General features: G+C 31.7%; 1 protein-coding gene across 5 annotated transcripts in view; it reads right to left on the bottom strand.

Annotated features, from left to right (window-relative positions):
• Positions 1–23,138, bottom strand: part of LOC111000563 (nephrin) — a 134,074-nt gene that overhangs the window by 30,242 nt on the left and 80,694 nt on the right. For all 5 annotated transcript variants that reach the window (XM_022270046.2, XM_045631908.1, XM_045631907.1 and 2 more), the window contains exons 4-5: positions 14,358–14,554; positions 912–1,022 (exon numbers count right to left, since the gene is read on the bottom strand). In XM_022270046.2, the coding sequence (XP_022125738.2) occupies positions 912–1,022; positions 14,358–14,554 (308 nt within the window). The remainder of the gene's footprint in view (positions 1–911; positions 1,023–14,357; positions 14,555–23,138) is intronic.

Genomic DNA, 23,138 nt, shown 5'->3' with positions numbered 1-23,138 from the left:
ATATGATTGATGACGTAATTAGGCTATTAGCAATGTGAATATTCGTCAATACTGTATTAAAATTGCTGCGATATGTTTAACGTGCTATTAATAATGCACGTTAAATATATCGCATGATATTATGTCGTATCATTATTTGAACACATTATTCAATTTTAATATGAATAGAAATTGATATTTCAAGTCGTTACGAGTATTTTGGTACAAATTCATCATTTATTTCGACTTATTCAATATCCTTAAAAATAAAAATATAATAAATATATTATATTATTATTATTTTTTATGGTACAGGGGCAAACGGGCAGGAGGCTCACCTGATGTTAAGTGATACCCATGGACACTCTCAATGCCAGAGGGCTCGCGAGTGCGTTGCCGGCCTTTTAAGAATTTGTAGGCGCTTTTCTTGAAGGTCCCTAAGTCGAATTGGTTCGGAAATACTTCAGTGGGCAGAGTATTAGTATTGTTAATGAGAAAATAAAACTTCTTCGAAAATTCATCACATATTATGGTTATAACATGTTGCAGAGAAACATTTCTACGCCTGGTTCTTTGTAAATTGTATTTATAGAGAAGTAGGTCGTAAACTTTCTGTGGAGATTTCTTTTGAATATAAGATATGCAAATAATTTCATATTTTCTTCACCTATGAACATGCTTTGTACACATGAAAAGAACATTTGGTTTGAACACGACCTTTAGTTCAAAGCACTTGAATTTAAATCAAATAAAGTATAGTTTCAAGAACTGTCAAACCATTATTTTTGTATTACCAGTGCTCAATATGAGATTCTAATCATAAATAATAATCGGACTCTTAGAAAGAAAAATCTTCTTTTTTGGATGACAATACGCGTCGAATCTCTTTGACACAGTATACATTACTTCAAGTGAACTCAAAATATACTCACCCCCATCCACAGAGCAAATAAGTTTGATCTCCCCTCCTTCATTGTAAGGACCAGCTACTCCAGTTATTTCCTTCCCGAATTCGTCAAAGATCACCGGCTTAGACGGCAACTCTGGAAGCGTTTGTTATGTTAAACAGTTGTTTATTCTGAGGTGATTTAGTGCGAAGAACGTTTTTATAAATGATCTGGTGAATATTTGTGAAATATTCGGGCTCAACAAATACTTTATCTTTTGTATTTTGAGAATGGTTTGAAGGCTTCATTGTGTTGATAAATAGGCGTGTGATAAGCATGGTTGTTTTTTCAGTTTTGAGAATAAATTTAAAACTATATTTTATGAAATAAAAGTATTTGGTACAATACTTTTATATATATGAAACTATATATAGTAATGTTAAGTAATTTACCCATTACATACGAACTATTGATTTTTACGAAATTATAAACACAGAACCTTATTCAGAACTTTAATAGATTAAGCAAGTCATTATTATATGTCAATATATATCTTTATTATTTTAGTGTGGTCATTGGTTTTATTTTCAGTTGGCTGATATTTGATTTTTTATATTATTTTCAATTCATAATAATGAATTTATAAAGATTTTTAAATATCAAACAACATGAAATAATAAGTTAAACTTGAACAATATAAGCTCATTAAAATTCGCCTCAATGGCACAAAATAAAAGCTTTATACGAGAAACTCCGTACCCATTTAATTCCATCTCAAGCGTTTAAGATGTTATAAGACATAAAAATTAAACGGTGTATAAACTGCCACCTAGTCTTTGAAGTTAATTCTAATGTAGTGTTTAATTTGTACCGGCGCCACGAGGAGACTTGTAACGCTGTTCTGTAATTATATATTTACAAAACAGCGTTTATCGTCAGTTCTTCTCATTCGTTCTACGACCTTGATTTAAGAACTGGCTGTAAATGTAAAATTATAAACATTTAGTTAATATGTATTTCTTCATAACTGTACATTGTGTTATCTGAATGAATAAATGATTTTGAGTTTGTTAATTTTGACGTAGCGTAATTATATGTCTACCTTGATTAAGTTCTAGCCAAAACATTATTTTTAAATAACACTAGTAACACTAGTATCACTGGTATCCCTAGTAACACTAGTTTCTGGGATTAGCGCGCATGTCTTGTCAAAATCTTATTGGATTTTGACAAACAGTATAGTTTGCGATTTGTTCGTTGCGATTTCTCGTTTTTCAATCTCCCACTTAGTCAAACATTATTCAAATGTCAAGTGTCTGCAAGCTGTCCTTGTTATCAGTTAAAAAGGTATATGTTATTTTATTTATACATTATAATTAATATTCATCATTTTTATTTATTGTTTTCTTTTCTAACTAGGGTTGCCTGGAAGAGATCGCTTGCAGCTTGCCCGTTGCATCCCTTGTAATTTTTATGTATTGTGTTATTTGTGTTTCTTTCTAGCAGTAACGAAGTGTGAATAAATAAATATCATATCATTCGGTTTTCGATTAATAATATTATAATTATTGTAAAATATCCACTATTCAGACCTGCTACTCATAAATGATTGCATCTGAGATGTTTCAAAAGATAGTATTTCTTTGATGTTATAACTTGCAAAATGGTGCAATTCCTTAGGAAATCCACGATTAAAATTATTTTAAGAAAAAATATTAACAAAAGTATATTTACATATAAAATACAGAAGCGTTATGATTTTCGCACAATGGTAGGGTAGCTTGAACAAGTTGTCGATTTATGATTACTCATTGATACACTTTGGAAACTTAGTAGTAGAAATAACGTGCCTAATTTAAATGCATGCTCATGGTATACGGCGTAGTGACGGGTTAAGACGGGTTGATGCATTGCAAACTTTTTACAAGAAAGAAACACAGCCTCAAAGTTGATAATCCCATGCTTCATATAAGCGGATTCAGGTATGTTTTCTACTTGTACATATTATACGCATTGCGCTTGTATTCATCAACCGAGATGTTATTAATTTTGTGTCAATCATCAAGCAATTAACTCTAAATACGACGCAATCCGAAACTAAATAGAGCCCTGCATTGGTTAATCAATTATTATGCAGATACAGGCCTATATTTATTATATAAATAATGTTTCTATGAAAAGTGGGTAATTGATCAATTTGGTATTGCAACAATATATACGTAAAGTTAGTAAAATAAATCAGTGAATAAATTGGCTGTGACAGACAAATATAGCGATTCTATTGTGTGTTGTTGTTTTTAAGATCGTAATTAAAGTATTCATAAGATGCATAGAACAATTTAATAATTTAAATCGATAATTAGAAAGAGTATGCGGAATGTTTCATTACATAATGTACATTCTTCCATCGGCTCTAAAACGTGAGTGGGCTCAATCCAATTTCTATTATCGTAAATAAAATGCCTGAAAAAAGGTGTTCAATGTACACGTTCATTTTTTACGCTGTAGCAGACGTGACTATAGCAAGAGGATAACATAGATTTCATAAGCATATTTAATAAACAAGGTACAGCGGTTTATTAGAGAGCGCGAAATAGCGAAAAAATTTTTTACCCTTATGGTTCTAGCATATTTTTTATATATTGTACAAATAAAATGTTCTACCGATTTAAAGACGTGATGAAAAGTATGCATGTATATATGTATATATCTTAATATATATATTTCTTGTGTGCGTATGTATGTGACTGAACTCCTCCTAAACGACTGGACCGATTTAGACGAAATTTTTTGTGTGTGTTCAAGGGGATCTGGGAATGGTTTAGATTCACAATTTTGTCCGCTGGACAATGTTTTTTTAATCAATTTTCAATTTATTAGTTGTTGTTGATTTTGGAATGTTTTACATTGGATCCGACAGACGGCGCTACCATCGCAGTGTCAAATTTTAAATAATATTCGAATTTTAATTTTAGTCTGTCCCGAAATTTAAAAAAAGTTTTGTTATCATTGTGTTATATCGTGTGTGACCATGTGCTGGATCGTTAGATATTGTCATAACATTTGAATAATAATTTTCATCAAAATGGCTTATTAAAAATTGAAATTTTGAAATTAAAGACGTGTAGACAGGACAACGTCTGTCGGATCCGCTAGTACATATATATGTTCAATTTAAATTTATCTCAAATCTTTTAAATTTCCTAGAATATATATAATAGTATGAGTCAATAATGATTATATGATTCTGTTTTACGCCTTGTGTTGTTTTTTTTTAATTATATGGAGACTGGCTTAGTTGAAATATGTTTTGCCAGGCCGCCTCCATTATTATTTTTATATTGTTCAATATCATAATACTGTAAAAATTCTATGGTTTAAAATAAAACTCTTCTAACAAATATTAACGAAGTCTAAATTTGCAACTTATTTTCATAGTTTTCCATATTATGTGATTGTGATTAAAGTCTATTGAAGTGTAACTAATTGATTCATATGCGGATAAAAGTTTTATATAATTCCTTATTTGATTTAACTTGTATTTTGGTTATAATATTTATGTGACGACACATAGGTGGGTGATATTCTTTCCAAACCAAACAATCGAATCCAATATATTCTAAAAAACTTGGACCATCGAAACGCGACCCTCATAAATATGAAAAAGGGAGAAAATGATGAATGGGGCGATATAAGTTATTCCTCATGTCAATCCATTACCTCATTGTGGGACGCAGGTGCAAACAGATAAGAAAATGTCCTTTCAAAACAATTTTCTCGCTACACGGCATTGAAGTAAGGTTAATTTATTAGTCAAAGGCCCTGCCGTCTTTAACGTTGAGTCGTACCAGACAATGTTCATGTTTTATCACGGAGCAACATGGAAGGAATGATAAGGCAGTTTATGCCGCGAACCACCATTATGTGGAACCAGCTGCCCACTGTCTAGAAAACAGCGTACCAATTCTTAAAAGGCCGGTAAAGCACTTAAGAACCTTCTGGCATGTGAGAGAGCTGCGGTATCACATAATATCAGATGAGCCTCCGTTTGCATTCTAATACATTTAAAACAACCATAGGCAAAGGTTTGACTACTTAATTAAATATTTTTTTTAAATAATTTTGAAATTGGCATAATGTTTTATATGGTGTATATCTTACGATTATCTTAGATACGATAATATTTAACATAAAATCCACTGACAGTGTTACAATTAAAAACTACCTGGTTACTGTTTTCGTCTTAGTGACTGTATTGATAAAAGCTTGCCAACGCTCGGCACACTGATAATAATTGGTAAAAGTACCACAATATACAATGTTTAATGTCACAAGCACATATAGGCCAACATGACATACACGAAAAGGTCATAAAAATATTAAATAAAAAAAATAAAATCACAAAACAAAACAAAACTAGATTTTAAAGTGTGAGGAGAGCAATTATGGATATCCGGACCAGATTCCACCATCTGGATATCAGTGATCTTTGCGCAAAACGCGTTCTTGGGATTTTTTTTGTAATGCTGCAATTAACAACAAAATTGTACACAATGTTATTTTTGGGTTATGAAATACATACGCAACATCCAAGGCACATACATTCCTTACACTTTAAGCTAGTAGTAGCGGGTGACAACCCGAAATGACTTTTTCCTACTCTCTTGCGGCCTAAGTTATAATTACGATTGAATTTACTCTAAACTGGCATATGTGTGACGTGTATAACACACTTTGCCTAACTGTAAATTAAATTTGATGCAGTGAGTTTCAGAATTTTATTATTTTCCAACTTGGACGTTTGAAAGTTCGTTTGAAAGGACGTAATACCGGATAATATTGCAGCTGAGATTCAAAGGGCGTTGAAAATTGTTAAGTTACAATTTCATTTTTATGCAACTGAGACCCGTCAAGATTTTTGTTTGCAATTCTTTATAATATTTGAAAATTTAAAATAATATTTTTATAAAGCATATAATGATGTAAGATATTCGTTTTAATTTTGTTTCTAGACAATAAAATAACACATTTATAAGATGAAAGAGAGAAGAGATAGTTAGTGTTATTTAAAGGAACATGTCCTTCCTTTCCTTAATAAGCGACAACAAAAAGCTGGGAGCAAACGGGCAGGAGGTTCAACTGATGTTAAGTGATACCGCTGCCCATGGACACTCTCAATGCCAGAGAGCTCGCTAGTGCGTTGCCGAAATTTTAAGAATTGGTACGCTCTTTTCTTGAAGGACTGTATTTTAATTGGTATAATTATATGTACTTATGTTATGAAATACTATCGATCGTCAAAAACTTTGTAGAAAAAAAAATGAATTTGTTGTAACTTTGTAGTAACTACTAGGTACGTCTGCACATTTCTCGTATAAAACTTCTGTTCACAGATATTTTAAAATTTACATTATTTATAAAACTCGACATTTCAACTTTTTACTTCCGTTGATAGTGAATTACTTAAATGTTCCTCTATGAAAGAAAGGGCAGGGCACATATTGAGTGATACTGGCCATGGGTACCGGCCTTTTAAAAATTAGTACGCTTTTTTGAAGGACATCAAGTCATTTAAAAACTAATTAATGATTTAAAAAATTAAATTCAAACCCCAACAATTCTCATATGTACCATTACCACAATACATCAGAATTCAGCTGAGTAAACCAAAATCTGAAACAGAGTTTTACATACATTATTCAGAACTCCAATAAAATTCATACAATAAATGACCCCTGAACAAGTGAAAGTATAAACATATGCGGTTTTAAGGATTTCGTAGTCTCGCTATCTAAAACTCATATATTATGGAGCGGTGTAGAAAATTCATTTTATATTCGTTCTAGTTTGCCGTAAATGCAGTTTCGGATGTCTGCTAGAAATGCGGCGAAAGAGGTTTTTATTTTAAAATTTCACTTTATTCTCGTGGGAATTTCGTGTTGTGCCGCAGTACATTATAGTGTTGATATCGTGTAGATTTCTATCGTTATTAAAAACGTCACTACATAATCTGCGATTTCGGTTCGAATCAATTGCTCTAATATGGAAGAATTAAGAGTGGATGAAATTTCCATTATGTTATTGAAGTATGATATATCTGGTACAGTAAAATCGATCAATAAATAGTACACGGATTTTATTCAACTAGTCATTATATTGATGTGTTACGTTTTAGCCCCAGGGTACAGTATTTTCATTTGTTTTATTTAAATATTTGTGAGTTTATACAAAAATAGTAATAGTATTACAAATAAATAACCATTGACAATAATAAATTAGGGGTATTGTCTATTGCTGTTTGACTTTACTTTAGTTTTTTTTATAAATTGGCTATTAAACGATTACTAACAAAACATTATTTTTACAAAAACAAGACTTTAATAAAACTAATTATTGCATAATACCAGCAATACTTGTATTTGTAAATGCAAATTTAATAAAACTAAACAAGCAAAAACAAAGAACAAACGAATTTACATTTATCAAACTTACCCAATACGGATTTTAATCATTCTTTGTAAGAAAAACAGGAGCAAAAGGTTCTTTATTTCCGTCAATAAAAAAGTTGTTGTCCAAACAAAAAACTTGGGAAATACTCGTAAAAATCTCTTGATTTCGTTGGGATAAAGCTGGGGATTACACAACAAACGGATGGCTATCACGACACTGTTGAATATACAGCTTGAAATAAAGATGATAGCATGATCCCTTTTTAATTAAAATATAGTCAATATCTTACTCGGGATAGTGTTTTGTTTTTGTAACTTTGAATTACATTTTATACAGAAATATTATTTAGATTTTTTAGAGAACATAATATAGACGGGTGACCCGTCTAATGTTCTCTACAAATCGGCTTGAAATTAAATAATACCATATCGTAGGGTATGTCTATATCTAGTCAAGCCATAAGTTATGTTACAAATGAGAATGTATTAAACGCAAAAAATTAAGAAATGTAATAAAATTAAAAGTTATACCTACATATTTATTTGTAATAAGTCTCAGCAATAAATATTCTATTCGAAAAAGCCACATTTGGCCTTTGGCTTTTTAACGGTACATTTTTTTAAAGTGTGTTTCTGAGTGTTTGTAATTATATATAATTTATGTTAGCCGTGGGATTACTAAATAAAGAAATAAAAATAAATTCAACTGTTTTTAATTCGTTTACAAAGTATATAATGGTATATCAAAGCCTAGTATAAAGTATAAAGTATCTAGTTGGCACTTATAAAGTCGTTGCAAATCTTATCGCAGCGCTCACGTGAGGTATGGATACCACAAATGTTTTAGCCCTGTGAAGTTCTTAGCGTTATTTACGTTCATACGACGTTCAGCGTGTTGAGAGTGTGATTAAATTTCTACCCACTTCCTTGTAGAGGTTGTCTACACATAGTTTAAATTTTAAGACTGCGGTAAGTGAACATTTTGGGTGATAGAGTTTGCTAAGTATGTACATTTTGAAGGAATTGGGTTATGTCATTCTTGGATAATTCTATCGTGACTGAAGTAATATCCAAGCGAAAGTATTTTGTTGTTTATTCTTCGGTTACTAAACCCATTTATGTACAATGAAATAGTGACATACATTTAGAAATAAAATTGTCTTTATATATATTTTTTGTATGCCCGGCAGATGGCGCTTCTGTTGGTACTTTCATATTTTGTTAAATAATTTTTTAAATAAATTGGTGGTGTACACCCTTTTTTAGGTCTGGGCCCCAGATTTCTGTATCTCTTCAAGATCATTTGTTAATCTAATAGTAGTTGATCAGCCTCCTGTGCCTTGCCCATCGACGTTTTCGATCGAAGGCAAGCCGGTTTCCTCACGATATTTTCTTACCGCACCGCACTTAAATGGGCAAATAGAAGGAAAGTGTACAGCCGGTGATCGAACCTACGACCTCCGACATGAGAGACTCTGAAGATACTAGGCCAACTCTGCTTTTTATAATTTTAATACATTTTATTAATCCATTTATACTTTTTTCTTTACTTGGGGAATACGGCGCGACTACTCGGTGTGGAAGGGCTATGTGGGACTCGCTATTGTATACTCAAACCCCAAGGCGCCACCAACAATCGCCTTAGTCGGGATGCGGTAACAGCAGAGCCTTATCCGTTTTAATCCATTTATACTTGTATGTAGTCGTACCGTTCTAAAGAATGTCTTGGTGTCAAGCTTGAAGTAGTTTCTTTAAAAATATTATACCCATCTCGTTAGACTACACCTCCTAGTCTTTCTTTTGTACTTTATGACTCCAGTTTCCATTGTTATTAAACTGTACATTGTGCAGATTTAACCCTAGAAAGATAGTCTGCGTAAAAATTACGCATGCGTTTTCGAAAAATTGCTCTCACTTTCTAATTATCGCGAATCCATAGCTGTGCGTTTAGGACATTTCATTCGTCGTTGGGAGCTGCCACGTGCCGTAAGTGTCAATGAGGTAAGTGCCACCGATTTTGAAATATAACGACCGCGTGAGTCAAAATTACGCATGATTATCTTTATCGTGACTTTTATGATTTTGGCTTATATGACAGTTTTATTGTGTTTCGTAACTTTTAATACTTTATATCATAACTAATATTGTTATTTCATTTTTAAAGATATTGAGGCAAATATAAAACACAATGGGGAGTACTAATTTAAACGAACACGAAATCCTGGCCGCTCTTATGCAAAGTGATGATGCTTTCGTGTGATGACACCGACAGTAAAGTAGCGGACCACGACAGTGAGTCAGATGTGTCAGTGATCAGAGTGAGATGAAGTGCAGAGTAACACAGAAGAAGGGTTTGTAGACGAGATACAAGAAGAACAGCCGACGCCAAGCGGAAGTAATATCTTAGAAGAGCAAAGCAGTACTGTGCAACCAGTCTCCACATCGGCCTTTCGTAGGATCGTAGCCTTTCAACAGAGGACAATTGGTTTACCTCACAATCCCTTTGGCAACAAGATTGCTCCAAGAACCTTATAAAATAACCATTGTGGGAACCATACGATCAAACAAACGTGAGATACCGGAAGAGCTAAAAAACAGTCGCTCCAGGTTAGTGGGGACATCTATGTTTTGTTTTGACGGAACCCTTACTCTCGTCTCCTACAAACCGAAACCGGCAAAAATGGTTTATTTGTGAGGAGAATGCTACTAAACGAAGCTACTGGCAAACCAGAAATGATAATATATTATAATCAAACAAAAGGTGGCGTTGACACGCTAGACCAAATGTGTTCTCTGATGTCCTGTAGTAGAAGACAAATAGATGGCCTATGGCTTTATTCTATGGAATTTGCCTGCCTTAACATTGCCTGCATTAATGCATATGTAATTTACAGCCATAATGTTAATCGTAAAGGAGAAAAGCCTCTGAGTCGCAAAAGATTTATGAAAAATCTTAGCTTGGGACTGTCTTCTTTGTTTATGCGTAGACGTTTAGAAGTACCTTTTTTGAAGAGATATTTGTGAGATAAAATCTCTGATATGTTGCCAATTAAAGTGCCTGATACATCCGAAGACTATAGCAATGAGCCAGTAGCAAAAAAAAGGATTTATTGTTCTTTTTGCCCTTCTAAAAAAAGGAGAAAGGCAAATGCGTCCTGCAAAAAATGTAAAAAAGTTATATGTCGTGAGCATAATACTGATATGTGCCAAAGCTGTTTGTAACTTACTTTTATGTAAATGTATGTTCCTAAATTATAAGAAAAGCTTACTGTTGATTTTCTTGTTAAAATGAGTCTGATTATTAGAATAAAAAATAAGTTTTCATCAGGAAGAGTAAGTGTTATACTATTTTATTGATTTATAGAAGACGTTTAAAGTTTTGTTTATTTTTTAAATACAAATAAAGAAGTTTAACAAATTATCTGCATTATTAATTAATTTAATATATGAGTATATATAATAACATAGAATTTATTAAAATAAACTATTAAACCTAAACCTACAACTAATTCAAATTCATGCGTAAATTTTACGCATGATTATCTTTTCCGTATTACAAAATATGATTATCTTTCTAGGGTTAAGCTGGGCCTAATAGTTAAAAAGCTGAGATTTCAATGGAAATCTCAGCGTATATAACGGATATAGCGAATATAACGTTCTAGCTCAGTTCAATTCAGAATTTGTTTTGAAAACAGCTTAAACCTAGTTCGCCGTAAAAAATACAGTAAAATGTTATCAGCTAGTTGCGAGTGAATAATAAAAAAGCAACAAAATAAAGGTTCGCCTGATCTTATTTCTCATAGCCCGATACACTTCGGGTGCTATCGCCATAAAATTTTAATTTTCAGAACAATTCCCATTTTATTGATCTTGAGAAAACTTAAATCATCTACAGTATCGCCAAGAGCCAACGATACAACTTTGTAACAATAACCATTTATTGCCGTTTTCAATTGTATGGATAGAATTTAGAACAGAATTTGCATTAGGAATAGTTTTAGCTTGAATTTAAATATACGTTATATATGTATGAATTTTATGGTTACGATGACGAATTCTAACACCCACTTTTATTTAATGAATGCTTTGAAGCAGGTACCTCTACACATTTTATTAAATATATCTTAGATGAATTAAGAATGTAATGTATTTAATGTTTTAGTTTTTTATATTTAAAGGACTCTAACCGTTGCAGCTGTATTAAATTTGTATCTAAACACACATAATAGATGTCTAATATATATGATAATAAGGGTCTATTTCACAATGTTTGGATAAAGTATGCAAGAAGCTATGCAACACATAAATTATTCCAAAGATAAAAGTTCCGAATAAGAAACTTCGTGTTACATGACGAATAGCGCTATCTGACAGTCGTGAAACGCAACAATAGTGTTTATCCTACCAATAAGTAATAAAAAGCTTATTTGGAACTTATCCGGACACTGTGAAACAGGCCCTAACCCTGCTAGTTTTTAATGTATAACCAAACCTAACACTTTCTTCCTCAACTTGGGGCTGACGATGACGTTATACTGAATCGTGCTATTAAAGTTATTATATATGTGCTGAGCATATATATAACATCTTAACATGAGCTATTGGGGCCATTGGGCCAGACAGACAGTGGTGAGACTAGTTGAAATCATTCTGGAATATACTTATTTTAGGTGGAAAGAACAGCACTCCATCTTCGTCTACTATTCATACCTCATACTAAATTACCAATAATAATAATAATAATTATCTTTATTTCTGCTCTCACATATACATACAAGGTTATAATGATTAAAACTAAGATGATAACATTTGAAAGTGTATGTGAGAGACTGGTCTCTGTAAAAGGAGACCTGAGTGACAGATAGTCAGCCTCTTCACCACCGGACCGGAACACGTACAATCAGGTCATTGTCATAAGATACAGTAGAAGAAAATGAGTAAGTGCTAAAATAAATTAATGCAAACGGAGTCTAAAAATAAATTTGGTGTGTGTATGTGTGTGTGTGTGTATGTGTGTGCGTGTGTGTGTGTGTATGTGTGGGTGATTGGGTGTTTTACAGAGTAACAGTTAATAAATCTTCTGTTTTATCATAACTCAACGTCTTCAGCCAAGCAGTAACCGTTTTTTTACATTCATATTTTGATGATCTCCATTATGTGAAAACATTTCACAATATTTACGACAAGTGAATAGTACAACGCCTTTTCTAGCCACTCAATACAGATATGATCGATATTACGTAATAAAGTTTAATACTGAATCGCTATAATATCGGCTAACACTTCAGTACAATACTATTTAACAAGAGAAATTTAATAGTCAAGATAATATCTATGATTTTAATGCGGTAGTTACATTTGAGGTTATCATTAGGTTTAGATTTTATTATTGTATTTTATACACTACATGGGCTGTTTTCAAATATTAGTGAATAAAAATTAGTATCAGATGATAGCTATAATACCGATTTACGATTTTGGTATATAATTTAGCTTGGATTACGTTTAATTTTTTACTTATTGTATTTTTTATGTCCTACTTATCCGCATCTGATATTTATTCCCAAGCAATTAATTTTTGAAACAATTTTTTTTAAATATTGGAAAAAATCTAAACTATATCTAAACTCTCAAACTACGATAGCACACACCAAAGCATGATTTTCCCGCGTTGATACCGGGATAAAGAAGGGTCAACTTTATTGCCTCTTCCGTTTTTATCGTGATTACCCAACCTTGTTCCCTCGTTTTTTAACTTATGTTGCTTTATAAAGAAAATTTCTAAGATTTTTCGCTATACACCTATACCTACCTACGTAGGCTTCTAAATTCAAAAAAATATTTTTGAGTCAAGCGAACTTTTCTGCTTGAATATTCATCAGAAGTAAATTTTTCTCCTAGTAAGATTATTAACGTTAAGAAAACCGTCTGTTTCAATTACGATCTGTTAATATCTATTTCATTTGTAGCTGGAAAACCAATGATTCTATATTGTCTTATGATAATAGGTATGTAATAGATATTATTATTTATAGATATCTACATTCGAGTTACTGTAGAAACATTCCGGACATGTACACTACATCTAGGGTTTAACTAGGGCTTAGAAATTCATAGTTAACTCTCTCCTGTTGTAATTTTAGTGCCAATATCACGAGGCGACTTTCACAAGTATAATACTCGAAACAGAATGAATTTAAGGATAGAGAAAACAAACCACTCCCTATTTGCAATTAGGGAAATAAATATTCGTTTTTACAACAAACTATATATATAATTTTGCTTGGGATATATATATATATATATATATATATAAAGTTTAACAAGAGTTTTTAATTTATTCATATATATATATATTTATTTAAAATAAATCATTGCACTATTTTAATCAAAGTCTATCTATCTCTATTTACCGCAGATGCTTAATTCTTATAACATAAGGGTGAATGGTTTCATAGCGACCAGCATGTATGTTTGAAATTAATCTGATCAAAACTACAAAGCGAGTGTCCTTGACGGTGCGTCATACTTATCTCTTTGTATGGCTTAGTTTTAAGGATTTTTGCGGCACCGAAATGTTCAAAGGTTGGCACGTCTTTGTTTCATCTACGAACGTCAGATAATGAACCTTCAAAGTGAATCTAGACGCATAATTATGTAACAGATTTTGATAAATTGTTAGACAATGCTTTGTCAAAATATGTGTAATAATTGTATTATGGTTTATGTGAGGACTGCGAAACTGAAAATCACTCAAAACTAAATGAATTCGCATTTATATTAAAGATATTTAATGAGAAATATTGATTATTTATTAATATATGAGATCGCTAGAATTTATAAAAAATATCCATTTTTCAATAGATAGGTAACAGTTGAACAAACAAAAGTAAAAGTTATGTACTAGACTCGAGTTTGTCCAAACTATATTTGAGCAGGAATGGCCTGTCAAAGCAAAGTTCTTAATAATTTAAAATTCTAAAGATATTATCACCTATATACTTATAATCTTGGATTGTTGTAAAGTTCTACGACTTACCGATAACATCGAGAGCAATCCTATAATTCCTCGTTGGCGACACTTGGAAGTCGACTCGGCATCTGTAGATAGCTCTGTCCCGTGACTCAATATCACTGACGTGTAGCGCCGAGGTCGGCAAGTCGATCCATCGAGCGCGGTCGCCGAATGTATCATCCGACCAGTAGCCTGTCGGGCCGGGCACACGAGTGTCGTAACTGTAATAGTTTTGATTATAATTACTATCTTGACGTGACAACGTCTTATAATTTAAAGGAGCCGGCTGCATGCACGAAAGAACATGTCTCGTGCGGCGTTACCGCGCTCTGAGGCGTTCCATTTAAGGCTTGAAGTGCAAGTGGGCGGGGAACGAGCGACAGCACAACCGGCTTCCGTGTTCACATATAAATTGGCATAATTGTATTTATTTTTACAAATAAATGTAACTTGATCAATTCAATTGTGATTTCCATTTACCTCCTTCTCTATATCAATAAAAAATATCTATCAAACAAATAAAATAATAATTTTCTTTTGAAAAATGTAACCACTCCATCAGTATATTATTCTTATGACACCCGACTTTACAGACAACCGATTTTTTACTTTAATTAACATGGGCAGAAATGGAAAAGATACCTTGCTATAGCTGATACTGAAGTAAGGTATGAAAATATTATTTTAAAACTTTGTTAACATGAAATATTTAAAAGGAATAGATTTAGATGAAGATACCAGTGGCTCCCTTTTAGGCCTGACCCTCAGATTTCTGACATCATTTTTGACGTTGCCATCGACTTTTTGAGTATAATGCAATCCGGTTTCGGATCGAGCTACTAATACATGGGATGAAAGTCCATTGGTGCACAGCCGAGAATCGTACTTACGACCTCAGGGATGATCTTACACTGAAGCCACTTGGCCAAAATATTTTTATTGACTATCCAATAATCTGAATATATAAATTCATATAAATACACCCGCCTTTAAAATGTTCTCATCAAATATACCCACAATAATTTCAGCAATCCCCAATAATGTTTGTGGACGTTAGAGTCGGTTGTCGGTAAACCCAATGATTGAACTACGTGGTATTGCTATACAATTAAGGCTCTCTCTATTACATTCATTGATTAATAATATCAAATGAGTTAACAGCTAACCGTCATTTAACGAACGAAATGCTGGAAGGTTATATTCAAAAATATGTATAGATGTAATATTTTCAGCATTTGTATTTTGGGAGGAGTCTAAAATTTCAGTAGATATAAAGGTTTGAAAAGCGAGTACTAATATAAACCGATTTAAAAACAGTGTAAGCAACCAGTCAATATACTGAGACCATAATGAATTTTGCTTTTTTGTCTAATGGTGGTGTGTTTTTTACTTAAAAGTTTTCCCATATCTTATAATGACTTCCATCACTTATAATGAATAATGACATTTTTATTTTTTTGTTTTTATAAATGATAGTATGTTTATTCAATATAGAGTTTGCTCTTACATAATTGATATATTCCAGGCAACTTTTAACACGTTTTTGGTGATAGAAAACACATAATTTATCTATTATTTATTTATTTAATTAGTAATCTTACAGTTAACATATATATTACAATACAAAACAAAACACTGAAATATATAAGAAACAGAAAACAAGCAAATTAATACACAAAATTCATGAAAAAAACTGAAACTTAACATTTGAAACAACAAATAATACGTAATTGTATTTAAAATTACTACTAAACAAAAGCAGTCTTCCTTCCTTTTTAAATACTTCCTCACATCTTCGGTAGATGGAAAATATAAATATCCTCATAAATGGTGTCATCTATATCTATACTAATATTATAAAGAGGAAAGGTTTGATTTTTTGTTTGTTTGTATGAATTGAATAGGCTCCGAAACTACTTGGCAGATTTGAAAAATTCTTTCACTGTTGGAAAGCTACATCATTCCTGAGTGACATAGGCTATATTTCATTTTCAAAAAAAATAGGCATCCTTACTAAAATTACGATAACATTAACATTTGTTTATTATTTGATACAATTCTAACAGATGGCGCTGAGTTAAAGGTAGTTTAGTTTAGGTCCGTGTCGTGGTACCAACGTTTCACATAAGTTCTCCTACGGTTTCCCTTGATTAATTTACTACTATGTAATATAACAAAAACCTTAGCCACAGCAACGCTTGGCCGAGTCTGCTATAGCTAGATAAAACCAAAATGATGAATGTATTGTACGGATTATGTGGGTAACTGAGTTCGCACGAGGCACATGAAACAATTTTGTGTATCTTGTCGCATATGGAGACGTTTTAAAGAGAAATTAACGACTATATCTAACTCAGACACAGCACGACTATGACATATATCAGCCACACTCACAAATACACTCTCACGCACACACACACCCACTTTACATACTCATACTATAAAGATTTAAGCCCATAGTTTTGAATATTTTTATATATCACTTACATTCCTTTTGTTTTACTCATGCACTACCACGGAAAAATAATAATCAAGTTACTTACAACGCAAATGCTCCTTATTTAGTCACAATCCATAGTTTGTTATTAATACACTTTATAATTTTTATTATTTTTCAAACGAAATTGCAACATATTAAACGCATTGTTGATTGGTTCATAGATTAAATGTGTCATTGGAAAACCTACATTATTTGGAAGTATATATACCGTAAACATTAATCTCATTAATTTACTTAATTAATTATGTCCAAATAAGCATTCTTTTAATCATATAATTCTTTTAATTAATTATTATTTATTTATTAAATTAATTCTCATTAATTTATTTTAAATTAATTCTCATTAATTTATTTTAAATTAATAAGATTTAATTTATTTTAAATTATTATCATTAATTTACTTTAAACTAATAAGATTTAATTTACTTTAAATTTTTAATCTAGGGCTGAGCTATAACTTATACAATTTAATAATTGACTCTTTATTTAATCAATTTTAATATCAAATATTACTTTAAATTGAATAATATTAAATAATTATTGGAACTGTAGATTTGAATTATGAGAGCGGGAATCACAGTCAGAATCACAGTACTCAGCCGTCTCACGGTTCAGTGGCTCTAGAATTTATAGCACTATCGTTGGAAATCCTTCTTGAATTATGACGGCTAAGCAATTGCAGCGAACACGGAGTTGTATCCAGCCAACAAAGCGCTGTTCAAAGCGCAATTACCGTACATATGTTTTTCTTTTTTTAATGCAGCTTGTAAAAAAGCAAAGCAAGCAAAATAGGTATTTCACGATTTATGTTAGGGATGTCAAAGCATTATACTTGAAAGTTAATCTTTGGTAATAATATTGGGTAAGGATTGTCAAGTTTACAGGTAACGTTATTTTAATTATGTAAACGAACGTTTTCAATTTAAGGTCTATAAAAAAATAATATCTTTTAGTACTTCCTATATTTTTCTTAATTAACTTTCTATGGCGGTATATTTGGAAGTGTTTAAAACATGTTTTTATATCAAAGATTTCCTCGTAAACAATATTTATTTGTTGAAATCTTGACTTTAATAGTTCTAAATTAGTAGTGGAATAAATAAATAAAAATAGATAAAATATAGATGCTTTGCGTTTCATATAAAATATTTTTTTCTAATACTGAAAAATAATATAAAGATTTAAGTGTACAATTAATTGTGGTTTTATATCAATTACCCAAAATATAACGATTGTTATTGATGAGATTGCAAAAAAATTACGGGGGTGAAGCTATATTACAATAATTCAGCAATAGATCTGAAATACTAAATTTAAAATATCGCTCTCAGTCGTTCTGTTAAAATTACCTTATTATTCTAAGCATTGAAATCACGCCATGTTCGATCAATGTTCAATGCTAAATTTAATCTAAATTTGCATATTGTGGACGTACAATGTATATTTGAACACCTATTCATAGTTGAATGCGGCATGCGTTCCCGATGCGGTAGGAGGCTCGCCGCAACACGAGTGCATTCTATGCCAATATAAACCATTTTGTGATTCAATACATTTACTTGATTTACAAAGGTGAGTTAAATATGAAGCGTTGTATACTAATGCATCCGTCATTTTTAAGGTCGTACATCCGACCACCGGCATTAATAGACTTTCTGAAGTGAATGATAATAAATGAGGCCTCCGAAACAAAAAGTTATTAACTTGTGTGTTACCTAATTTAGGGCCCTGACTTTAAAAGGACCACTGGTTTTTAATAATAAAATAGTATTTATGGATCAACAAATACAGGATTTGTCATGTTGGTTAAAGCTTATTTTTAGTACAGCAGCTTTGAACGCACGACAAAATCACCAGTTATGCACCAATGGAGTTGTATTTATATACGCCTAAATCAATATTATATAGCGAAGATAAATAAAATTAGTAAAAAAAAGATAGATGCTCCAAAACGTGGTTATGAAAATTATAGCTAAAAGTATAAAGCATTTATTAAATTATCAATCACAACTTTTCCGTAAATAAATCAACAATCGTTTGAAGCGTGGAAGCGGGACTTTTTGGCAATTATGCAAACAAGCCCCCCAAAACTTCAGTATCGTCTCAGACAAAATATGCTTAATTCAATTACAACAAACTGAATGCCTTAATAATATCTAAGGCAATAGAGGTAACTCTCGGAGCTTTATTCAAGCTGAATTTCACTTGCAAATGTGTTTATTGAATTACTCCAAGTCTAGAATGAACTTGCCTTTGTAATATTTCAAGAGGTTAAATTGGGTGTTAGTATGTAACTTATTTAACAATACGAGAAACATCTCAAACAACTCATATGAAGGGTTTCTTCCAGGCAGATTTTGTGTTTTAAAGATAAGATACTACAAATATTATTCAGTATTTGTGCATTGTGATATGCATTTAAGAGTAACGTAACATCTTTCTTCAACTGTTAGGTAACCTCTGCAGGATTTATCTATAGCAGTCAAAAATAAAATTTTAAAATTGCTTGGAACCATTGCGTATTGGTCCGTATACATTGACAAAATGTCTCCAGCCGCTCAACTTTTAACTTAAGGGTTAAATCTTAATCTATATTATATATATATATATACGTGATTTATATATATATATATATATATATATATATATAAATCACGTGTCACGTTGTTTGTGCGCGATGGACTCATTAATAAGGATGACCAGATCTTTGACAGCTTTGTCATTTTTGTCAGCGTCTTCTGCCTTAATTTCTCTACAATAGAGTTGTCGGGGATTATTTCAATATACTACTTAGCAGCCATGTAGCCCATTGTTGATAATTTTTTGGAGTCTCTGGATGTATCTTGGCTTATTCAGTTTTTAATATTTTTCTTAAGAACATTTAAAACACAAATATAATACTTAAAATATTAAGGAACTACGATCTCGATCAGAATATTAAAACGTTGATTAATTTCGCCAGTGACCCGTCTATTTCGTACTTGATAAAGTTAGCCTCGCGAACCTGAGCATTTTAATAAAAGTTCAAACGCCTAGTGAAAAATTCAAAGAATTTTACGTGGGCCTATTTTATAAACTCCAATATTGACCTATTTCGATTGATACTAACCGAGACCACTCAATTTACGTTTAACCTACTTAGGGGGTTAAGTTTTAACAAAATTTAAGACTAGACGCGTAAAATTAAAGCACACTTATTACTCAAATTGGCTTAACAGGTTTGTCGCTGTGTTAAAACCGATTTACTTGTATTTATATAACATCATTTTTAATACATTTAACGTAAATAAATATCTTTAGTATGTGACTGAGATTATAAAAAACAATCAGTGGCGCTACAACCTATTTAGTTTTCTGGTCCTCAAATTTCTATTTCATGATCACTTGTTACTCACTAAGTAGGTGATCTAGGCCTGACATACGCCTTCGTAAGAAATGTTGGTTTCCTTAGGTTCTCTTCACCGGTCAAGCAAATGTTAAATGCGCAAATAGAATAGAATTGGTACACAGCCGGGGATCGAATCTACGACCCCAGGGATGAGTGTCGCACGCTGAAGCCACTAGGCCAACACTGTTCTGATTAAAATTATATTCGCTAATTAAAGGGTGGAATTAATTTTTGATGTGTTTAAGTACTTATATATTATATAATTGTCTGAAATTGTAGGTCAAGTTTTCTTACAATAAAATTAATAAAAAGGGCAATCTTACGTTTAATGACATTTCTTTAAATACTGTAAATTTAAAATATGTGTGACAAGATAGTAGTTCTAATAGTTCCGTTTGAGTCATGCTTGGCGCAAACCTTGGTATTGTGTGCCAAACGTAGAATACTTTACCGCGAAACAATACAGCCATAATGCAGGCTTTGATGTTACACTCATTTTTATTTCACTTTCCAAAGCTTTCAAACGATGTGTTAGCGACAATTTATGTGATTACTGTTTGAAAATATTATTCGTTTGACGTTATGCGTTTAAATATTATTTTGAAAAAGAAATTATAAATTATAAGCATTTTAAAATATTACTTAGAATATGAAATAGATGTCATCAATATAAGTTTTCTGAGTTTGATACGTATTCTATGTTATAGTTATTATTTTTTTATAGAACAAGGGACAAACAGGCAGAATTGTTATCTGATGTTGAGTGATACTGCCACCCATAGACTCATAGATTCCTGAGGGCTCCCGAGTGCGTTACCGGCCTTCTTTATGAGTGGTGGTTTCTTTCGGTATGATTTATTCATACAAACTGTGGTAGTCTTAGGGCCTGTTTCACAATGTATGGATAAAGTGCCAAATAGCTATGCAACACATAAATTATTCGAAAGATAAAAGTTCCAAATAAGATACTTCGAATTTCATGACGTATAGCGCTATCTGACAGTCGTGAAACGCAAAAATACTGTTTATCATACCAATAAGTAACAATTATATATATTATAAATAGCTTATTTGGAACTTATCCGGACATTGTGAAACAGGCCCTTAATATTCAAACATATATTAGTATTTTAGGCTAATATTGGAGGATGGATTAAGTATGATGAAGAAACGAAAATATAAATGGAACTGCTAACTTAAATGATATCGTGGGTGATTTAGAAAACTAAAGTTTCAGTAATGGAATAATATTTATAATAGATAAATTCGTTAAATATTCGCAAGTTAATAAATAGTATTCTATTGACGCTATACTGCGTAAAACAAGATATTATTTAATATGTCAAATGCTTATACACAGTTACGTAATACACAGTTACTTTCATATCAGAAACAAAAGATGAAAAAATTTACGTTCAAAATTTTTTTGGTGTTATATCATCACTGATTACGTATACCAGTATTAGATTAGCTATGCTTTACGAATATTAAGAATAAATTATTCATATCCTATATAATACATTTATCGTTATTTTTAAATACTTATTGTTTCCAATTCCGTATACGAGCACTTACCAACTCCTGATATCTCAGAGAATTGTACAAGTTTAGAAGTATGTGAACTTTACAATCTTTCTGAACTATAATTTTCAATGTAAAGTTTTTCTTTGGACTGAGGAACTAATAATGGCTATAAATTATATATAATGTACCTATTCATATATTTAGTTTTCTGGTGCAGCGACCTTCATAGCCTTGGCCACCGACCGGCGAATTTCAGCGATGCCGTTCGCGTGCTGTCACAAGTATTAAGTTACGCATAACAAAAGATAAATGTTTCGTTTATGTAAAGAAATCATTTGTTTTTGAATTATGACTACAGTATAAATATTTCTAATAAACGGCTCAATTATAAGTCTTTCCTCCAACTTCTGAATTGGAGATTCTGTTCCCTTTGGAATAGAGACTCTTGAGTTCAAGTTCCCTATGCACTTCTTAAAGATTTAAGTTGGCTGATAGTACCGGCGACCCCACAGCTGGTTCTTTTTTCGGTCCACAAATAAGTATTTCACAGCGAGGAAATGCTGCCAGCGTTAAAGGTAACCTGCCACAGGGACCAAACTTTTTACAATCGTTTTTCTTTTTAATTATTTTAATTATTACTTTGTAGGTTAAGAAAATTGTAAATATTTGTCATTTAGTATACAAAAGTTAATGTATTACGCTATTCAAATGGCTTGATGTTTTGATTCACCCATCATGGTCTCTCGTTTAATGTATGCAATGTAAAAAAAGATAAATAACCAAAAAAATACGGAAAGAATTAATAAAAGAATGTGTGGTTTGTATGGTTATAGGCAACACTTTTAAATATTTATTAAGTAAGGATTCAAAGATGAAGCTTATCTTATGAAGCAAGAGACCTGCTTAGAGAGATTAAAAACTATTGTTCGCAACGGTTTTTCAATACATGTAAATGAGAAAAGTTACAAATTTATTTTTAATAGAAAATACCACGAAAATTCAAACTGATGTCTATAAAATCACATAATAAACATGTTGCATCTATAGTATAATACAAAACCAGTAGATAAAAGCAGCTTACGTAAAAATTGGATTAAAATACTCTCTGTTCTTCAAATACCAAGCAAAAGAATGTGTCTAGGGACCGAAGGTACTTCTAATATTTTTATTAGTACTAAAGAGGTGAAAGGAAATGAAAATAATACTTAATTTGGAATCCTCTGAGGTACTATCATTACGTTGGCGTGGATGTCGCAATGCGCTTTTACCTAGCGTTGGGTGGAATAGAATATTTTTGTGTATAAAGAGTTGAATTAGAACTATTAGATACAATACTAGAGTAATTTTAGTACATTTACCTGATTGTATATAGAAACTAGAAAACTAAGTTACT

Source organism: Pieris rapae, chromosome 17 (genome assembly GCF_905147795.1).
Source record: "Pieris rapae chromosome 17, ilPieRapa1.1, whole genome shotgun sequence".
Lineage (NCBI taxonomy): Eukaryota > Metazoa > Arthropoda > Insecta > Lepidoptera > Pieridae > Pieris > Pieris rapae.
Note: the sequence above shows the minus strand (reverse complement) of the source record. Positions and strands in the feature narration are given on the sequence as shown.